The 20,623-nt window shown below is 36.5% G+C and overlaps 2 protein-coding genes across 10 annotated transcripts; both read right to left on the bottom strand.

The window, feature by feature from the left end:
- Positions 1-729: 729 nt before the first annotated feature.
- LOC122301305 (chorismate synthase, chloroplastic) lies at positions 730-5,823 on the bottom strand. Its single transcript, XM_043112553.1, has 13 exons — positions 5,460-5,823; positions 5,002-5,152; positions 4,743-4,819; positions 4,597-4,655; positions 3,634-3,717; positions 3,445-3,537; positions 3,006-3,086; positions 2,585-2,716; positions 2,318-2,420; positions 2,128-2,222; positions 1,931-1,996; positions 1,354-1,438; positions 730-1,132 (listed from the first exon to the last, which is right to left on the bottom strand). Exons 1-13 carry the CDS (start codon positions 5,602-5,604, stop codon positions 978-980), a joined length of 1,326 nt encoding a protein of 441 aa, XP_042968487.1. The 5' UTR covers positions 5,605-5,823; the 3' UTR covers positions 730-977.
- Positions 5,824-6,256: 433 nt separating this feature from the next.
- LOC122301303 (aminodeoxychorismate synthase, chloroplastic) lies at positions 6,257-20,059 on the bottom strand. Of its 9 annotated transcripts, none has more exons than XM_043112545.1 (15): positions 19,878-20,059; positions 19,519-19,802; positions 18,020-18,417; positions 16,734-16,865; positions 16,244-16,311; positions 12,589-12,653; positions 12,346-12,412; positions 11,411-11,689; positions 11,221-11,320; positions 10,360-10,688; positions 9,357-9,436; positions 9,063-9,165; positions 8,402-8,484; positions 7,225-7,839; positions 6,257-6,939 (listed from the first exon to the last, which is right to left on the bottom strand). In XM_043112545.1, the coding sequence occupies exons 3-15, from the start codon at positions 18,348-18,350 to the stop codon at positions 6,459-6,461; spliced, it is 2,733 nt and encodes a 910-aa protein (XP_042968479.1). In that variant the 5' UTR covers positions 18,351-18,417; positions 19,519-19,802; positions 19,878-20,059; the 3' UTR covers positions 6,257-6,458. The 9 variants fall into 9 exon arrangements, with proteins under 9 accessions (XP_042968479.1, XP_042968477.1, XP_042968475.1 ...); XM_043112543.1 differs by having other exon boundaries at positions 18,020-18,414; positions 19,572-19,802; positions 19,878-20,058; XM_043112541.1 differs by having other exon boundaries at positions 19,572-19,802; positions 19,878-20,058.
- Between the last annotated feature and the right edge of the window lie 564 nt (positions 20,060-20,623).

Here is a 20,623-nt window from a genome sequence, read left to right on the forward strand (position 1 = left end):
ATTTATAAGATAAATTTTAAAATTTTAATCTTATAAATTAAATTATGCGATAGTGTGTTATGTAAATACTTTTCAATAATTCTCTTTCTCTGTGTTGCTTCTATGCTTCTCGGTATGTCTTTCTACATATATATATATATATATATATATAATTTTAAAATCTTAATAATTAATGCATTGTCAAGTCATGATGGTATTAATTAATGCATTGTCAAGTCATGATGGTATTTGAGCGCAATTTTAATAGAATTGATATTTATCCTTGAGGATGGAGACTGGAATAAAAAAGGAACAAGTTTAGATATATATATATATATATATATATATATATATAATAAATATTCCACATCAAGTATACCACAAATTGCATAAATTGAACCACAAACAAAGCAAATAAAGGCTTCCTACATACCCTGGGGGGCCTGGAGCCCTTTTCTCTCTTCTTTTCTTTTTTCTTTTTCTCTGAACTTTAGCTAGTTGTAAACAGTTTGAGCAAGCCTGGTTAAATCGGTTTCAAACATTTTTCATTTGCGAAAATAAATAATTTTTTTTTTAACTCTCAAATAATAATTATTTTAAATTATTAATTACTGAAGCGTATTTTTTAAATCAAATAATTGGTATTATAACACCAGGAGCTAGGGCTATATTTGCCATTCTCTTTTGGGCCGAGCAAGCTAGCCCTAGATCCAATATTGGCTATGGAATAAAGTCACAAGATCCTTTAGATTCCATACAAAAGACAGCCTCTCAGGCTGTCATTTATTTCGCATTACATTACCGAATCAGTTATCTTAAGTTACCAACAATTCATACAACCACCAAAAACAAAAAAGAAAGAAAAAGTAAAAGCAAAAACGAATACACTGAATTGGCAATTCACATAGAGATGCAAGTCCAGCTTTTACCTAATACAAATTACACTTAAGAGTTGCAGGCCAAGGGTAATATAAATGCTACAGCTGCTTTGTCATCCGTCATACGTGTACGTTGTTTGGCTCAAGCTCAAGCCTCGGAGAAAACAAGGGGTCTTGTAGATCTGGATTGACTGGAAACAGATTACACTGTGCATATTGTGCCATCAGTTGATCCACAAGCACCAGAGCTACCACTGCTTCCACCATTGGTACAGCTGCATTACCATCCCAACCAAACAAACTTACTTTAACACAGAAAATATTTTGCATATGATTTTAAAAAGACTTGAGAGAAGGAAGGATTCTGATTAGTAAGATGTGGTGAAAAGAATTGCAGCCTAATTTTGGGTGGGTTGGGGGGGCCAGGAGGAAAACCTTAATTGGTCAGACGGGCCAAGCTGATGAATAAAATATGATCTATAAACTAGGGACATACCTCGTGGAACAACACAAGGATCATGACGACCGCGAGCTATTAATTCGATCTCTTTTTTGTCTCTACTCACTGTATGTTGTTTCTTCTGCATAAGTGTCGTAAAATATATTAACTCAAATTATTAATTGAACCATGATAACATGAATGACATGTTAGATGTAAATAAGTATACTCATTTAAAAAAAAGAAAAGATGTAAATAGGTATCAATACCTAAATTTGATTAAAAAAGCTGCCTTTTCAACCTAGAAAAAAGTGGGCTTACTTTGTAACATACATCTCAAAGGTACACATTTAATATATAACCTAAAGCTCAATGAATCCTGCCGAGGATATCATTTAAAAATAATTATATACATCGATAAGGATACCACATTGCATGTAGGACCTACACAAGTAGGCAAAGATTACAAGCCATTTCAAGTCGCCCCTCCATGTTGCCCATAAAACAGAGAGCTTATCACACATGTACTGGGAAAAGATCATACCTCAATGAAATGGGAAGTCTAGAAACTAAAAAATCAAGCATACCGGCGGTTTGTGTGTATAGGGAAGAGAGAGAGAGAGAGAGAGCTTACGCCTATGGTAGCCGTTGGCTTGAAAGCTATTCTCATATTTATGATTTCCCCATTTGATATTCCTCCCTGCTCGTCAACACAGGCCATCTCAGTGAACCATACTTTCCCACAGAGAGAGAGAGAGAGAGAGAGAGAGAGAGAGAGAGAGATAAGTCACCCTACATCAAATAACACCAAATTCAATCACATAACAATACCTGTATACCACCAGAGCGGTTTGTTCTGGTCCGGATTCTTCCATGTTCATTGGTAAAAAACTCATCATTATGTTCACTCCCAGTCAAAAAAGTACCTAGAAAGGTTTTCACAAACAAAGTATTAGAACCCATGAAGAATTCAATAAACATTATAAATATATCCTTTCTAGTGCATTGCCAAATTCTCTACCTGCAAAGCCACTGCCAATCTCAAAGCCCTTTGTTGCAGGTAATGACATAACAGCTTTAGCAAGCTCAGCTTCGAGTTTGTCAAAGACCGGAGAACCAAGGCCCTGATACAAAATTATGTAATTTATTCAGTTAAATATTCGTAAATATTCATAATATTTCAGAAAATTCATTTTAATAAGCTTTCAGCGGTAAGGTCAAGAAAGTGCCCTCCAAAACTTTAGGTGTCGAGGTGTAATAAATGCATGCAAACTTGTTGGGTTCTTACACGTGGGCAACTCCTCACAATGCAAGTGACAACACCACCAATGGATTCCCCTCTCACACGGACAGCATCTATAGCATTAATCATCTTCTCAGCATATTCTGGATCTGGGCACCTGACAATATTACTCTCAATCTGGTAATGGTTTAGAAAGGGAATAGTCAGGAAAATTTACATTGAGAATTAATCACAGCGCACCCAAGACTCCTCAATCACTAAAACCAAACCATCTCAGACAAAAAAACATTAGTACATAAGAATCAAAATAAATTTATATACCACAGAGAGAGAGAGAGACAGATATCTTGTCTGCTTATAATAAAAACTATTTTTAATATAAGCAGACAAGATACAATCTCTGTCTCTCTCTCTCTCTCCACATAGGATAGACTATGGGACAGGAATGCAACATCAGTTATTTTACCTGATCAAGTGTCAGTGTATCGTGATCAACCAAATCCTCTGGAAGAACAACCTTATGAACTTGAGAGACATAAGCAAGAACCTGAAGAAGAATTAAAAAAGTGTTGAGGAAAAAAAACAACCTCACAAACTACAACCAGCAAAATGAGCGCAGCATATGATATTTCTATAAATGTTTTTAGTTTTTCTAATAATTTAGTTAGACCTAAGTCACTTGACTGACTAGCATTTTCATTTTTTTAAAATAAAAATGAGTAAACAAACTAGAGTTTATACACATTGTATTAGCAGCAGGACTATACAGACGCACCAAGAGGAAAACATATTCATGAGCACTGACATAAAAGTGTCTCATTTGTTCACTGAGCCCTCATAATCATACAGAAACAGACAACAAAGCCATAGAGTTTGAGCCCACAACTCACAAAAGACACACACACCTCAGTTCCTGTAAGGCTCTTGAGGATTTTTTTGGCAACAGCCCCAGCAGCAACTCTTCCAATAGTTTCTCTTGCTGAAGATCTACCACCACCCTTCAATTAAAGATAGAATTCACATGAATTAGATCCAATTAAATTTGATTTTCCAAATGTGAATGGTAAGATTAAAATTCAGTGCAAAAGACATACTTGCACTGCTCTGACACCATACTTCATGTCATAAGTTGCATCTGCATGAGAAGGCCGATAAGCCAATGACATTTCATTGTAATCCTGAAACAATATTATTGGAGATCTGAGCATCATAAAAGCAGAAAAACAATTTCAATCCTATGTTGCTCAAGCATTAGTATATTTATCCCCTAAACTGCGTGGATTAGAAACAACGTTATATCATCCCAAATTACATTGGCCGCTAGATTCATATTCATACATAAATAACTAGTCAGCACGCCTCTTTCCAAAAATTTTGAATTGAGCATACCAAGATTTAGTCCATTTCATCTATTAACTAAAGAGGCGTTTAGACCCCTCCAAGAAGATGAACCATTCCATTATGTTTACTCAAATAAAACATACTAGCAACCAGAAATGGATCCGTCACAAAAGGCACCACTATATAAAAATTAAAATAAAATTATAAAGCTGTATCCACTTCAAAGATCAGTCATTCAACAGGAAAATACACTCATTTCAGGTGCTGTATAAAAACGGCTCAAAGATTTTTTCCATTCTGCATCTACATGCACCCACAATTACATCTGTCCAGTCAAAACAATACTTAATATAAAGACCCCTTAATAGGTGATCAAGTGTTTTTTTATAGGTAAAAGATAGAAGCTCGAGTATTTGGGGTAAGACAAGTATATACCGCAGCAAAAAAACAAACACACAAGAAATGATCAGTCTATTAACACTCCATAATAGCTATTTCTTTTTCGAGTTCAGCTACTTATTGTGGGACCACATCAATAATAAAAAAAATTAAAAAATACATATATTTTTTTATTAGTTGATAAGGCGAGCTTGCTAATCAGTTATGCGTTTGGCGTGTCCATAAGCAGAGTTGCAAATAAAAATTATTTTTTCCTTGTATATCCCCACTAACGTTTCCTCTTCAAACATTATGACCATATAGCAGTAAATACTTACATGTCCTCTCTGATCAGTATTGGGTACGAGTACAGTGATTGGAGTTCCAGTAGTCACTCCTGCAGTAGGCAATTTTTTAACTTTTTTAAGCTGAGTGCCACAAAATTATAAGTTACTGAATAACGTTGTAAAAAAAAGAACTCGACCTTCAGAAACGCCTGAAAGTATTCGGCAGGTATCAGTCTCCTTCCTCGGTGTAGTAATCCGACTCTGACCTGGCCTCCTGGACACAGCAACTACTCAGATTAATCCTTGAAAAAATTTCTCATCAAGAGAAATCGGTATGACACTATTTCAAGTTTCAAACCCTAATATCATATCATACAAATGCTCCCTTGTAAGTAAAGGACCCAATGCTCATCGGTAATGAGTATTACGAAGAGTTCCATAACATCTACTTCCTACCTTCTGTCAAGATCAAATTGCATATCAGATTCTGAGAGGGGGAGTCGAGGAGGGCATCCATCAATGACACAACCGACGCCACCTCCATGCGATTCTCCAAAAGTTGTTACGCGAAAATAATTCCCGCCCGTACTCCCAGCTGCCTGAATCTCTGCGATTCAGCATTAACATGTCAGAATCCCAACTTATTACTACAATCGCATTACTCCTATTTTATCTCTTCTTTTTTATTTTCTATTAATCAACAACCGGAATTATTAATGCTAAATTCAATTTAGAAGCAAATCGCAGCCGACCAATTCACACTAAATAAGAGAAATATAGAAGATGTTTGAACAAAAGGGAGGAATTATTCAAAATAAAAAGAAAATAAAAGAATAACAACTGCGAATAACAATAATGAGCAAATGACTAAATCTCATGAAAATATAGAAAGGGAGAAGAAGAGAGAGACTGACGGAGCTTCTTGGGGGTAGAAGTACGGATGGAAATGTGTACGGGGGAACGAAGAAGATGTGAGGGCAGGTAACGGAGTCCAGAGAAGGCGTCGTCGGTTCTGGAGGAGCCGAGAAATGGCTTCGAAGAGAGAAAGGACGAAGCCATCGATCAGAGTCTCGGACAACAACGAACAGGGAGAGATCGGTGAGAAGGGCGGTTGGTAAATTTGGTGGGAGTGGGGTTTTAATTTTATAGTATCAGCAACTCCCACCTACCCTCCATTTTCGAAGGCAACCCTTTTGCTTTGGTCCTCCGGGTTTGGTTACGGGGATCCAAAATGTGACAGGGTTGGTGTGCGCGGAGGTGGAGGTTGGTGTGCGTTTCATATCTCCCCATTTTTTTTTTTTTTTCTTTATCCTCTTGTGTCTCGAGTCTTGAATCTCGAGGCGGCGCCATAACAGTATACCAAATAGATAAGCGTGGATTTATTTTCAAAAAGGAAAAAAAATTATAAAAAAAAAAAACTTCCTTACAAAATCCAGTTCATTTTTTTAAAACTTTTATTTAATATTTCTCTGATTTTTAAATTATTTTTATTATATTCGTAAAATTTAAGAAAATTATAGTTTAGTCATTTCATCATCTCCTATTAATTTTTTTTTTTTTTTTTTTTTTTAAGTTTGTTTTAATGTATCAATTTCTATAGGCTAGCACGTGACATCTGTCCATGTCAATTCTTCAGTTAGAAACTTAAAAGAGTAATGTAATGTGCAAAATTTAAAGAGTAAATTTGTGCTCAACTTGAAAAATAAATAAATAATGAGAAACTATTGCATCCTCCGCGTAATCATTATTTAAAAAAATAAAAACAAAATAATGTCAATCATGAATCCAATAATAATAATAAAAGCTACATTACATTGCTGCAGTTTGCAGGCCCCTACAATTTTCTTTCTTCTATAGTCGTATGATCTATCACATTTGCAAATGGATTAGCCACAGCGCACAATGCCAAGTCGCTAGAGAGATTCCATCACAGCCTTTGCCGGAGCTCGTGTTTTCAAAATCATTTCTTCGTACTCGTCTTCTGGATTGGATAGAGCCACAATGGCTCCTCCTGCTCCTATCGAAGCTTCACCTTCATGCACAACTACTGTTCGTATAACGATATTCAGATCGAATGTCTGGTTATATGAGAAAAATCCAATGGAGCCCGAGTAGATTCCTCGTGAACTGCTTTCAAGACAATCGAGCAGTTCCATTGATCTTAACTTTGGTGCACCTGTCATTGAACCACCTGGAAATGCAGCTCTCACACAGTCAACTGCAGTTACCTCCGACTTCTTTTTTCCACGGATTGTACTCACCATGGTGTGAACAGTCGCATATGATTCCACATCCATAAGATGGGGCACATGAACAGAGCCAGGCTCGCAGACACGGCCAAGGTCATTCCTTAGAAGATCAACGATCATTAAATTCTCGGCCTGATCCTTTTCACTGTCGCCCCCCCGAAAGAGAATCACATAGAGAGAGAATTTTAGATCATGGTAGGAGAAAAAAAATGAAAAGAACCCAAGCTACTGTTTCCGGACATAAAATGGAGCATTTTTTTATCGTTTAGAACTCATTTGATCCTTTTAGCTGGCCTAGCATTCAGTGCTTACTATCCCTGATAAAGAACTCTTCTTCAATTAAACAAATGACATGCATAGAAAAATTAATATGTAATTCAAATGGTTATTTTCAGTGAGCAAACTCAAAATAGTTACACAATCATATTACCTGTATTGCAGTTGCAGCTTGCGTTGTTCATCTTCCTCCACTGTCTCGCCACGGGCCACAGTACCCTTAATGGGCTTGGCTTCCAATGTACCATTTCTGTCCAATCGAAGGAACCTCTCAGGGGAGGAACAGCAGACACATAAATTTTCCTTCGAAAAATTAAGCCAGGCAGCATATGGTGCCGGGTTTTTTTGTCTTAGGTGAAGGTAAAGTCCCAGGGAATCTATTTCCCCAATACTTTTTCTAATCTGAGTTGTGAGACATAACTCATAGCTTTCTCCATCTTTGATGTATCTCAGAGACTTTTCGACATCCTCCATATATTGCTCTCTTGATTTCTCAGCACGAAAGCCTGCCTCAAATGGGGAAAAATTTCCAACCTGGAAATTCTGCTCTTCTAACCTTGTGGCAGACAGTTTTAAGCTGAAAAGCTTCTCTTCCGTACTATCCAACCATGATGTCATGGCTGTGCATTCCTCACGTAGACACAATATGTAAACATCATCGTTGTGGTGATCAACAACAAGAAGATTATCAGCAAAGAAAAAGCAAGCATCTGGAGACCTAGATTTGTGGCGGTTAGAAACAACACTACATTCAACTTTAAGGTTATACCTGCACAACAAGAAAATCAATATTAGCCTCCCTGGACAACTTTACAGCCATATGATGAATTCCCATGAATGTGTAGTCCTGCTGATCTATCAGGTGGAAGGATAAATATCCTTTAGGGCATTGTTTGGATAATGAGTTGAAATGAAAGTTAAATAAAAATATTATAAAATAAAAAAATTGTTAAAATTTAATTTTTTAATATAATTTTTGTTTTGAAATTTGAAAAAGTCGAATTGTTTATTGTATTTTGTTCGAAAGTTTAAGAAAGTTGTAATGATGAGATGAGATGGGTTGATGTAATTTCTGAAAACAAACAAGACCTTAGAGTTCAACAGCCGGGTTGTATGGTGTTAAACATACAAAATTTTTATTTTTAAAATTTTTTTTCCCTATCAAAAAAAGAAAATGGTGTATTGAAGTCCATGTCGCGTAAGATTGGCTTTGAATGGGATTAAATTGAAGAAAGGGATTCATGCCACCAATTCTAAAGAATGTACCAAGGAACTGTTATCTAAGTGGTAGAACTTCAGAATATGAAACAAGAATAAACTTAACTGCATACCCGAGATAACCAATATATCCACCATGAAAGTCGAAAGGAAGTCCTTCATAATCTCTCTCTTCATAACGGAAGGACAGAAGCTCCTGGTGCAAATATCAATCGAACAGGAAATATACATCAAAACTGGATCAGTACGCCTATATTAGAATAAGAAACAAAGTTATTTGAAAAAGACAGAAGATTCAAGATGCATATGTGACACATGTTTTTGGGCTACACTACCAACGTGTTTTATGACCATATATCTTAAGACGCATAAGGACACAGAATTTACACTTCAGAAGGGTACAAAAATTATATCAATGATTTGGATTAATATTTTCATTCAGAAGGGAAAAATTATATCAATGATTCTTGCAAGTTGTGAACTAATCCATAAAAACTCATCCTAACAAGATCAACGATAATTAAGTAATTCTCCAATTTCAACTTGAGGTTGCAAGCCTAATTACTTTGGTTGCCACCTATAGTGAGATATAATAAAGGCAGCACAGTTAAAGGCCAATGCTTTTTTAGGCCTGATAGGTGAAAATAAGCTTATTAAACAATATACATAGATAATCAGTACACCCAAGATTGCAGTAGAAACCATATGCCATTAACGAATGCATCTCAGGTGTGCCCAAAGAAAACAGTTACCACAACAATGTTCACCCAGTACCTTGTTCAAAAAATCAAGAAAACCTTCTTCCAAGCATTTGCTTTTGGTAGAGCCATCAGCATCCTCAATCAATAAATAACCTCCACCTTTAAAAGTCATATCACTGTCAAATGATAATTATATATCACTTTTCTTTATAATGAATAATCTTCTATTCTCCAATAGAGCACTATTGGGAAAACTAGGTAATTATGTAATCAACGGAAACACATGTAAGCACAAGCCAAAAAATGAAAAGGGGAGATGAAAAGTTTGGCTCATTTGCATAAATTTACTTGATTGATATTTTCAGACCTTTGATCAGATAATCTGTATGTCAACTGCTTCCAAAGAGACCCACCTTTTCCCCCCATGAATGAAAAGCGTGCCCTTTTCTAGACATTTACAACAGAAAGGATGTCAAATTAGTTTTCCATCAGGGGAAAATGAAACAACAGTGACACCCAAAAAAATGTAACAAGAATATAGTGACATCAAGAATACAAATAACATAATCAATTTTTCAGAGAATTCAAACCCACTTTATATCACGGAAATCTGTAACTCATATTGGAGGACCGCCCATTTGATCACTTCAAACTACTTTTCCAACATAAAGTCCAATTTTCTTGGTTGATGATTACGCATGGCGCCAACCATAATTTAATTGGGACTAAAGGCATAACCGAGTTGAGTAAAGGTGCAAGACCACCCATAATTGACAATAACTTTGTTCACATAGAATATCAACTAAACATATTTGTATTTCTTTTCTTTTTTGGGGGGCGCGGGGTTATAATTCTGATTAGACTATCAAGTTTTCCCATCTACACACAAACAATTACTAAAAATATGGTGTGATCCAGCATTTCTAGATGGTTGTAAGTTCAAAACCTAACATGGATGAGAAACATGCCCTTCCTGTTAAAAGTGTAATCAGCAAAACAACTATCAGAATATTAGTTTGAAAAATGCATCACCAAATTCCTGTAAGTTATACAATCCGTATAATGCAAACCGAATTATAAATCCAAGTTATCTAAGCTTGAATAAAGTATATAGTTTCCATAATAAGTTATACACAGACATGTTGTAATGCTCCAACATCTGCCCTATTGATTCCCCTGCACAATATGTTTCCATGACATGTAAAGTACGCAGTTTCCAGTCAAGTATCTATGGTATTTTCTTAGCCATTGCCATTAGATAGAAGAGACATTCTTGCTTAAAGTCATGACCTTGCAAGTAAGAGCATGTGACAAAAAAAAAAAAAACCTTCTTCCAGTTAGTAGGAGTAGTCAGTTGGGAACCAACTAACCTTTTCTATTGAAGAACTGTCCAACCAAAAGGTGTTTTCAGCTTTATGATGTCCAAACAATTCACAAAATATACTTTTTGCCCCGCCAACTTGACTGGCCAAGCGATCAAATTTCCTCCATTCAAGTCTCAGAAATCTAACATCAGTGCTTGGATGGGAAATATTTACCGTGTTGGACACACCAAAATAATTCTTCTTATCTGCATTATGTGTTAATGGGCTAATTTGGGAAGCTTTTCTGTATAATTGGTCACCTGCATTATTCACTACATGCCTACTTCTAGGAACTTCTCCAAACAGTTGACTGGCACAGGGTACCTGCATTCGTGCTAAAAGAAGTTTACTGCTCAGAGCAAATCACAGGGCAATTATGTACACAATGCATATGCATGCGTCAAAAAAGGAGAAACTTGAGAGTTATGAGCTAATCATGGGGTACACAAGAAAACACAACTGGTAAATTTTAGTTTTGGTACAGAGAATGCAGGCTGCATGTCGAGATCGAACCACCCATCAGTCAGTAAACACAACGCAATGCTCAAGGACTAACCATTCATAGAACCGGTCATCAACAGCCATACAAGAATGTTAAAATGCCAAACTTCATCTAATCACAGTTTAACAAGAAACCTGACAGTTAACCCCTTCTTTCCTCAAACAAAAATCCAATGGGGAATTATATATATATCATATGTGCACATTCATATTTTCTTTTATTCACATGTGTGCCCATTTTTTTGTCTGGCTCGTACTTTTGGGAGTTTCCGACAATTGAATAAGTTAATAAATATTTAAGAGAAGGACAATCGATGCAATGCAGGTTCACCAAACAAGAACAATCTTATAAGAGCTCCAGTTTACCAGTGTATGGCCTCAATCTCAGCCAGTAATCCTCTGTTATCTTTCTAAAGTTACTGAATATTTGCCTCCCATGAGGTGTAGCAACACTCTCTGGATGAAACTGAAGGTAGAAAAAAAGTCAAGATCATATCATGCAAAGAAGCAGAGTTGACAACTATAAATGTTTTAACAGAAGTACCATGTTACCCACCTGCAAACCATAATGTGGCCTGGAAGAATGCCTGATGCCCATGATAACTCTTTTGCTTTTGTCAGACAAGACGAAAGGCCGGCGACTTCCATTTTCACATTCCGAAAAAGATTTTGCAGACCTACTACATCCAATCTGACTCTCATAATCATCTGAGATAGCATTAGACTTACGGGTCTCAAGAAAAGAAAGTGCATTGCTGGAAGAGGTCCAAGCTATAGGAATGAGTTCCTCTGGGAGAGATTCAGGATCTATTACAAGTGAATGATATCGAACCACCTGCCATTAGATTTAATTAACAGGAGTTTAGGAGTGATGCTGATAATTGCTCTAGAGGCTCGTGGAAGAAGAACATACAATTGCAGCTAAACAAGACAAGACCAGAAGTATGTCCAAGCTTCTATGAACTTGAGACACTTTCTAAAACAGAAAATGATCATGTGCAAGACAGTGGCTTCACTTATTCACTCATATTTCAAATGTAAACATGCAAATCTGTGTATCTTAAAGAGTTTCATATGATACCCATCTTAACAAACTTTAGGATAATTCTAACTAAGAATTTAGACGTTGGTCTTGCTTTTTAACAAAAATTTATGAGTATCATTCTTAACTAAAAGATCACTTGGCCGTGCTTTTGAAGTGTTCATGCTATACTAATATCACAGCACAAGAACAGTTTCTAATATACAAGAAACGAAATAAATAGAGATGAATGAAAAATAGAAAGGGAGATCTATAGCAAACAGTTGAGATCTTCTGATGATAGTACTTACGTGCCTAAATACCTGATTTAAATGTAGGTGCTAAAAGGGGGGAAAAAGAGCTTGCGCCATGGAAGAGGTATCAAATAAAGTTCATCTTAAAATTCTATTCTTTTTATTATTTCGTAGAACAATAAATCCCATACTCCAGATATATGGAGGCAGACTGACCTTGAACCCTGAAGTTCTTCCAGAAGGGATGTCATGAAACAGTTGGCACCCATTATGCTGTATTTCACTGTATTGGACAAGGAATAAAGTTATAAACCTTTTGAAAATTTTGTCACTAGCTTAAAGCTTCAAAACATCATTTCTCAATTATAAAGCATGCTCCAATTAATAGTGATGAGATCAGCCAACTAAACAAACACCATATCGAAAATCACATAACTTTGTAATGATTTTTAACCACACCTCAGACGTCCATGGACTGGTTCAGATGCATGGACAACTTGAGCACCATGCACATAACCTAATGCCTGCAAAAGCATAAGTAGTTCCAAAGAAAATTTAAAAAGGGAAATATTGTGAATAACTGTCTTTAAGAAGGCAAACAACCGATAAAAAAAGAGGCAAACAAGCAGATGCATGATCCTTGAGGGGAGAAACACTGCCTTATGCTCCCCACTTAAGGACTTAAAAAAACATTTTATTCACAAGCAAAAGCCTGATGACTCGTATCATAACATATTTCATTTGATTATATGCAAAATATAAGGCATAATCCAAGAAGAAATACAGCAGCCAATACAACAGGTCCTTTTTTTTTTTAATACGTAAGAAGTAAATTTTATTGATACAAATGAAATAGGCATAACTCATGTACACAGGAAGTATACAAAAGACTTTAGTTCTTGACACTTCAAATGACTTTAGTTCTATAAAAACAGTTTTCCAACGACCCATTTTCCTTCCCATACGATCAAACTCACACGATCAAGCACCCATGATCACCATTGAAACGAGTTTTTGTGAAAAAACAAAAAAAGTGTACAGGAAGAAATTGTGTATGGAGAGAAAATCTTATGAGAGAGAAATTGTCATACACACAGGTCCAATTTAAACAATGTATGTGGGTGAGAGAAGGAAGGAGAGAGAGCTATACTCTGCACCACTGTGTGGGAAGAAAAAAGAGGTGGTGGCTTTCTACAGGATTAGGGAGATAGATCTACAAAGTTTTTTCACCGAGTGGCAAACTCCCATACAAGGTTCAATACAATCGAGTCCATGAACATTGATGGCAAGGTAGTTTCTGATCAAGCAAAAATCAAAGACTATGTAGCTGGACATTTTGAGCATTTGTTGGAAGAACCGTTTGCATGGAGGCCTACAGTAGATGGGTTAGCTTTTGATACCATTGATCGTCTTAGTATGACTTGGTTGGAAAGACCGTTTGAAGAAGTTGAGGTACATCAAGTCATCAAGAAATTAAACAAAGACAAAGCTCCGGGGCCAGATCGTTTTACTATGGCATTTTTTCAGACTTGTTGGGAGGTGGTAAGAGAGGACATTATGCTGGTTTTCCAGGAGTTCTTTACTTTTGGTAAATTTGAGAAGAGTTTGAATACTACCTTCATTGCACTCATCCCCAAAAAACCGGGTGCAAGAGAGGCACAGGACTTCAGGCCTATTAGTCTAGTGGGCAGTGTGTATAAGATTCTTGCAAAAGTCTTGGCCAACAGAATCAGTACGGTCTTGGATAAGATAATTTCGAAGTCTCAAAATGCATTTGTACGAGGAAGGCAAATACTGTACTCGGTTTTGGTAGCCAATGAATGTTTGGACAGCAGGCTTAAGTCAAAGATCCCGGGTATTTTGTGTAAATTGGATATGGAGAAGGCCTATGATCATGTCAATTGGAACTTTTTGCTCTATCTTTTGGGAAGGTGTGATTTTGGAGAAAAATGGAAGGGATGGATACGTCATTGTATTTCTACAGCTCGATTTTCAGTTTTGGTAAATGGTGAACCTGTGGGTTTCTTTAATAGTTCGCGGGGGCTACGACAAGGCGACCCACTATCTCCTTTACTTTTTGTGATCGTGATGGAGGCCTTAAGTCGAATGGTGTCGGCCGCTGTAGCAGGTGGTTTCTTCTCAGGATTCTCAGTGGGCAATGGACCTATTACTATTTCTCATCTTTTATTTGCAGATGATACGCTGCTATTATGTGATGATAATGTGGTGCATATTCAATCCTTGAAGGCCATTTTAAGATGTTTCGAAGTGGCTTCCGGTTTAAAGATAAATCTAGCGAAGACAGAAATGGTGGCAGTGGGGGATGTAGGTAATATTCAGGGGCTGGCCAGTATTTTGGGGTGTGGGGTCTCCTCGTTGCCAATGAAGTATATTGGGCTCCCTTTGGGGGCATCTTTCAAAGCGAAGACAATTTGGGGAGAGGTGCTAGAAAAATTAGAACGTAGGTTGGCTGGGTGGAAAAGATTATATTTGTCCAAGGGGGGAGGATAACACTTATCAAGAGCACATTATCTAATCTTCCCACTTATTTCTTGTCTCTTTTTCCCCTTCCAACTAGCATTGCCTCCAAGATTGAAAAATTACAACGGGACTTTTTGTGGAGTGGCATAGGAGATGAGTTTAAATTTCATTTAGTTGGATGGGAAAAGGTGTGCACACCTTTGCGTGTGGGTGGTTTGGGGGTCCATAATGTGAGGCTGTTTAATCAGGCCTTACTTGGGAAATGGTTGTGAAGGTATAATTACGAGAAGGAAGCACTATGGAAAGGGGTGATTGATGCAAAGTATGGAAGTGCTAGGGGAGGTCGGTACTCTAATGAGGAAAGGGGGGCATATGGTGTGGAGTTATGGAAGTATATAAGAAAAGGGTGGGGGGCATTCTCTAGCAACACCAGGCTAGGTATGAGGAATGGCCAGAGAATCAGCTTTTGGAATGATGTATGGGTGGGTGATACAGCTCTTAAGGAGGCTTACCCTGATATTTTCAGCATTGCAAGGGAAAAAGATGCGAATGTGGCAGATTTGTGGGGTACTACACATGATACTCAAGTGTGGAACATAAATCTCACTAGAGAGGCTCATAACTGGGAAGTCAGCATGCTGGTAGAGTTTTTTAACCTACTTCATAACATCTCCCCTAATGCTTTAATTGATGATAAGTTGGTCTGGTGTGCATCTCGGAAAGGAAAATTCTCGGTAGGCTCTTATTATGCGATTCTTGCAGCCTCACCTTTGCCTAACTTCCCGTGGAAGAGTATATGGAGGAATAAAGCACCTCCCAAGGCAGCATTCTTTGTCTGGACAGCAGCCCTTGGGAAGATCTTAACCATTGATAATTTAAGAAGACGCGGTCTTATAATGATGGATTGGTGCTGTATGTGCAAAAAGAGTGGGGAAACAGTAGATCATCTCCTCCTACATTGTGATTTTGCTAGGGACACTTGGAATCATTTCTTTAGCAGAATGGGGTTAGCATGGACAATGCCGGGAAGGGTAGCTGAATTATTGGCAAGTTGGAGAGGGATATCAGGGACAGCGCAGATTGCAGCACTATGGAAATGGCCCCCATCTATATCTTATGGTGCATCTGGAGTGAACGAAACAATAGGCTTTTTGAGGACCAGGAAAGATCTATAGAAGAATTTAGGGGTTTTTTATGGAAGACTTTATTTTTGTGGGCCATGGCTTTAGAGTTCAATGGTCTCAGCTTCCATGATTTCCTTGCAACTTTTTCTACCTCTTAAAACGGTGTATTCACATGTATACTTCCAGTGTACCTGGCTTATGCCTTCTTCTCATTAATAAAATTTAATATTACTTATAAAAAAAAAAAAAAAATCCTTGATACCCTCAATTTTCTAAAATGTTGGCCCCATAATTTGTATATAGGAACCTATCAAAAATAATTTGTATATAGGTCCACTGATCTTTTTGGAAAATCGTAGGTATATATTGTTAACAGCAATGTATCAACATCATTTAAAAATCTTCACACACACACACGCATATATATATATGTAAAACTGTTTTTTACATATTAAAAAAATGTATAGCTGTTTAGGGAATCATTCTACAAGAAAATGAAATGGAAATACCTGGTGTCCAAGGCAAACACCCAAAATGGGGATATCCCGGCACTCAAGCAGCAAACGAAGGCATATTCCTATAAGATTGAAACAATGTCTAAAACAATCATTATTAACCTACTAAAAAAGAAAGATACAGAAACCATCCAGTCAATTTATTTTTGACAGTTTTATTTTCTGCAATCAGTTTTTTGGCTATGCAAGATCACAAAGATGGTATTGAGATTACCATCCAGTCAAAATATGGCACTTCAATTAGGATGTCAATAATATTGACAGCTACCACAAATAAAGCTTGTCAAAATTAAGCTTCTTCTATCTTACTTGTATGTAGAATAAATTGTAAATGTGATCAGCGTACACTCTTCCATATCCCAAGGATAGCTAAAAATGTGGTGAAGAGTGTCACAGAACTGTGTGTGGAGAACACCCTTCACAGGACTATCTTTTGCTATCATGGCTAAAAAAGGTTTAAAACAAAAGTCCATCGCATTCTCACCTATATCTGCCGAGCATGTTGGAGAACCAGGTCCTGGTGATATAACAATATTATCAAATGCATTTTCCTCGTACAAGTAGTGGCAAATATCCTTCCAAGTCCATTCATCATTTTGCACCACCACAGGAGGCACTAGCACAATATCAAAACAAAAGGAGATTTCAAAACAAGTTTCACACCAGTGAATATGAACTTATTATTTAACTATCTCTGCATCGAAGCCATCAACCTTGTTCTCCCACAAGGGCAGAACAATGAAGATGTGAAACGAAGTTTCATGTACACCTTATTTCTCTGGCTATATCATTTCATAATAAATATATTGGCCTCAATGGTTAGAAAACCCAAAAGTTGCACATATTTAAAGCTATTACATCATCAAGAGAGGACATAACTATCATAAAATAACAATTATCCGTCCAACTAAGTATATGGTGCACTCTTAAAAGCACCGTATAAAGGAAGGGAAAGAGTTTCAAAAGAAAAATATAAGGCATATACCAGTCCATGTTCCAGTAATGTGCTTGAGGTAATTGCAATAAAAACCTCCAAATTATACATCTGAGATGCATGGGTTCTTAAGCAACATGGTAGAAGAAAGGCATGTTAAGCAATAAAGTGCATGATAAAATAAAAACTGCCCGTCCTTCCAACAAATTTCATATTAAATTACTTCAAAACTTATTCAATGAACACGCATCAAGCATCCAATATTTGATACAAAATGGAATGACCCACAATGGCTCTATGGTTTCCCCTTTGAAGTTGCAGCAATATTTTCAAAACTGTCGAATGAAACAAAAGAAATAAAAAAAAAATGATTAAAACTATGAATTGTTGTTACGATAAATGCCATGACTCAAATTTTCAGCATATATCGATAAGGCTCATAAAAAGAAGTAAAGAAGTTTGGGTTGTTTTCACCTTTTAAGTCCCATGTTTCTAAGGTCAAATTCATACAAGAGGAACCAATCTAGGCTTGAACTCACAAGTCACCCATACATTAATAATCACGTGTGAAACGTGCATATGAGATGATTTTTTAATTCAGTGGAAACAAAATGATGCGAAGTTGCAAAGAGAAGGCTTTAGAACGTAGGAATATGAGCAATCACAGAAGGCTAAGCAGGCACCAGAAGATGACAAAGTACAGGATGAGCAGAAATGAGTTGCTGTACTCGTGCACAGATATTATATATATATATATATATATATAGAGAGAGAGAGAGAGAGAGAGAGAGAGAGAGAGAGAGAGAGAGAGAGAGAGAGAGAGAGAGAGAGCTTACCCCCATTAACAATAGATAACTCCTGGTAAATATTGTATGTGTAGCTATCATAGTTGTCAATCAACAATGTCCTCACATACTCAAGCTTCTCACAAGGCTTTTCTAGCAGTTTCTTTCCCAGGTATGGTCCTTCTAATTGCCCTGGCAAGATGTGGTTTGAAACAGCAATTTTCCTAGAATCACGATCGGACCTTTGAATATTATCCCTTCTAGTTGAATTACCAACCCTTACAGAAGGTTTGGACACGGGTGGATTTACATTTGAGCGCCACAGTCCCTCAACACAGTGATATTTTAGCTCGGAAGATGATGAACACAGAGAGAAACTCATATTTATCTATAGCAGGGAATGCCAAATTCTATGCGTAAGTAGGTAACCTCCACCACGTCTGTGCCTGCTGCAAAATAACAACGCATACAATCAGATATATCAAAAAGCCTCAAAGTAAAGCAACTTGATTTTGATGGGAATGTTTGAATATATTGATATTAAAAAGTTCAAATTGTAGCATTGAAATGGCTCCTCTTCTAAATTTACGCTTACGTTTCTCACATAAGTGCTAACATATATGAGGGAATGGAGGGACGGATCAAATGGTAACATTCAGGCTCTGTGATAGTCCAATGACTCAGAATTCCTTGTGAGTTTAGAAATGAAAAGAAAGAGATCAAACGGGTAAAATTTCTGGTTGACAAGGTCACTAAGTTGGAAAGTTCTGGTAGTCTTGTCAAGAGATGGCAAATCTTCTACCATAAAGTGAAAAATTTCTTCAATAACGTACATCTTAAAAAAATTAATAATGTATAGCTTTTCAAATGATACGAATGTGACATTATGTTGTCAAATACCGGTAGCAATCTCCGAAAAACCTCGGCCTCTAATTTCCTGCACTCCCCAAAATGAAGCATTTCATGAATTCTACATTTTGAGTTGACTTTTCATTTTACAGTGAATATTACGTAAAGCTGAAATTTTCAGGTGATGCAGAAATATAGGAATAAGCCCTGATGCCCTCGTATATTACATCGATATTCAAAGAGAGAGAGAGAGAGAATTCAGTCCATGAGTCAAGTAACAATTCAACATAAAGAACATATACGTTGAAAGTGAGAGAAAGCCAATCTTGATCTGAAGGATTCAGATCAGTACTTAGAATATTATCAAAGAAAATTGAATAAGCAGAAACAATAACAATAAGCAAACGTAGGAACATGGTACTGCACACATACATACATATATGTAAAATAATGTATAACAGCCGTGGAGCATGTAGAAAACCACTAGTGTGTGGACAAAACAAAAAGGAACCAATTACATGAATATTGAGTTAGCGTGATTTGAAGCCAGCGTTATCAAAACGAAAACGCTTTAATGCGTCGTACTTATTGCGTAAATAATAAACACAAAAACCTCTAAAATATCAAGGGCGACGCAAGAGATGAGTTCCACTCGTTAGAAGATCTTGCAAACAGAACCAGAGAAAAAGAGGTAGACATACGGATAATATCGTAAAATTAACAGATGAGAAAGACGGTGACGTGTGAAGCAAACCTCATAGCACGGCTCAAAGTGTATGATGAAATGCCTCTGTCGAGAGAGAGATAGAGAGGCTGTGCGGTTTGGGGAGGACACGTCAAGGCGAGGAATGGCGGTGGAACACGGAAGCAAGTGGAACACACAAATTAACAAAAGGACGTAGGGTAAGTGGCAAGTGGCATTTCCACGTACATGTCCCGCCTGATTCTGGTCTTCTCGGCACACTTACGGCTGTAAGATTCGAACCTGAAAAATAATTTGTTGCAAAGAGATTATAAATAAATATTTTTTTTTACTGAAAATAATACAACAGCGGCCAACCTAAGATGTGAAGAGATGGACGGGAGGCCGTGCCCTGTCACGGTCTCATCCTTTTTTTTTCTTTTGCCTTCCTCCTGCAAAAGGCATATCCCATTGCCCAAATGCTAACCTTGTACCGTCAAATGTACTCATTCGCACGCTGAAAAGGATCCACGATCGGCCGCCTCTAATTCCTAACCACCCTTCAAACTGTCTGCGTTTTCAAGCTCTTTACTTTCGCAGAAACAAGTTGTTTTTCTAAAGAGTAGGACACACCCAATACATTTTCACATGAATTTCACATTTTCGCAAACCAAAAAAAAATCAAATAATCTCATATAACCATTACAAAATTTTAAATTCTCATATAGAATATAATAAATAATTTAATTTTTTTAAAATTTAAAATTTTAATATAAAATTAATATTAAAATTTTATATTATAATAATATTTTATTTATTACTATTCAAAACATCTTATTTCATTTTATCTTAATTATGTAATCAAACAGAACCTTAATATTAAAAGATGAAGATATTTTTCTAAAATCCTAATTCTCTTATAAGATACTTTATAAAAGAGTAACGATATATTTATAATTGCTTTATAACTATTTTACTACTTATTTTCAATTGACCAATATAATTATGTCACTCCATTAAAAATAAATCTTCAATATTACAAAATTATGTTTCATTTTATATAGGATTGTAGAGTATTTGCAAAATAGTTATAAGTGAATTATTATCTTTTTACAGACCATTTT

Source organism: Carya illinoinensis, chromosome 2, assembly GCF_018687715.1.
Source record: "Carya illinoinensis cultivar Pawnee chromosome 2, C.illinoinensisPawnee_v1, whole genome shotgun sequence".
NCBI lineage: Eukaryota > Viridiplantae > Streptophyta > Magnoliopsida > Fagales > Juglandaceae > Carya > Carya illinoinensis.

Excerpts from the sequence above, each read along its gene's own strand:
- LOC122301305 (XM_043112553.1), bottom strand. The coding sequence starts at position 5,604 with ATGGCTTCGTCCTTTCTCTCTTCGAAGCCATTTCTCGGCTCCTCCAGA. Across the intron at positions 2,421-2,584 it reads TTGTGAGGAGTTGCCCACGT|GGCCTTGGTTCTCCGGTCTT; the intron begins GTAAGAACCCAA and ends ATTTTGTATCAG. Across the intron at positions 1,439-1,930 it reads AGCCAACGGCTACCATAGGC|AAGAAACAACATACAGTGAG; the intron begins GTAAGCTCTCTC and ends ACACTTATGCAG.
- LOC122301303 (XM_043112545.1), bottom strand. The coding sequence starts at position 18,350 with ATGAGTTTCTCTCTGTGTTCATCATCTTCCGAGCTAAAATATCACTGT. Across the intron at positions 16,866-18,019 it reads GTTATCTATTGTTAATGGGG|TGCCTCCTGTGGTGGTGCAA; the intron begins GTAAGCTCTCTC and ends ATATTGTGCTAG. Across the intron at positions 11,321-11,410 it reads GGCCACATTATGGTTTGCAG|TTTCATCCAGAGAGTGTTGC; the intron begins GTGGGTAACATG and ends TTCTACCTTCAG.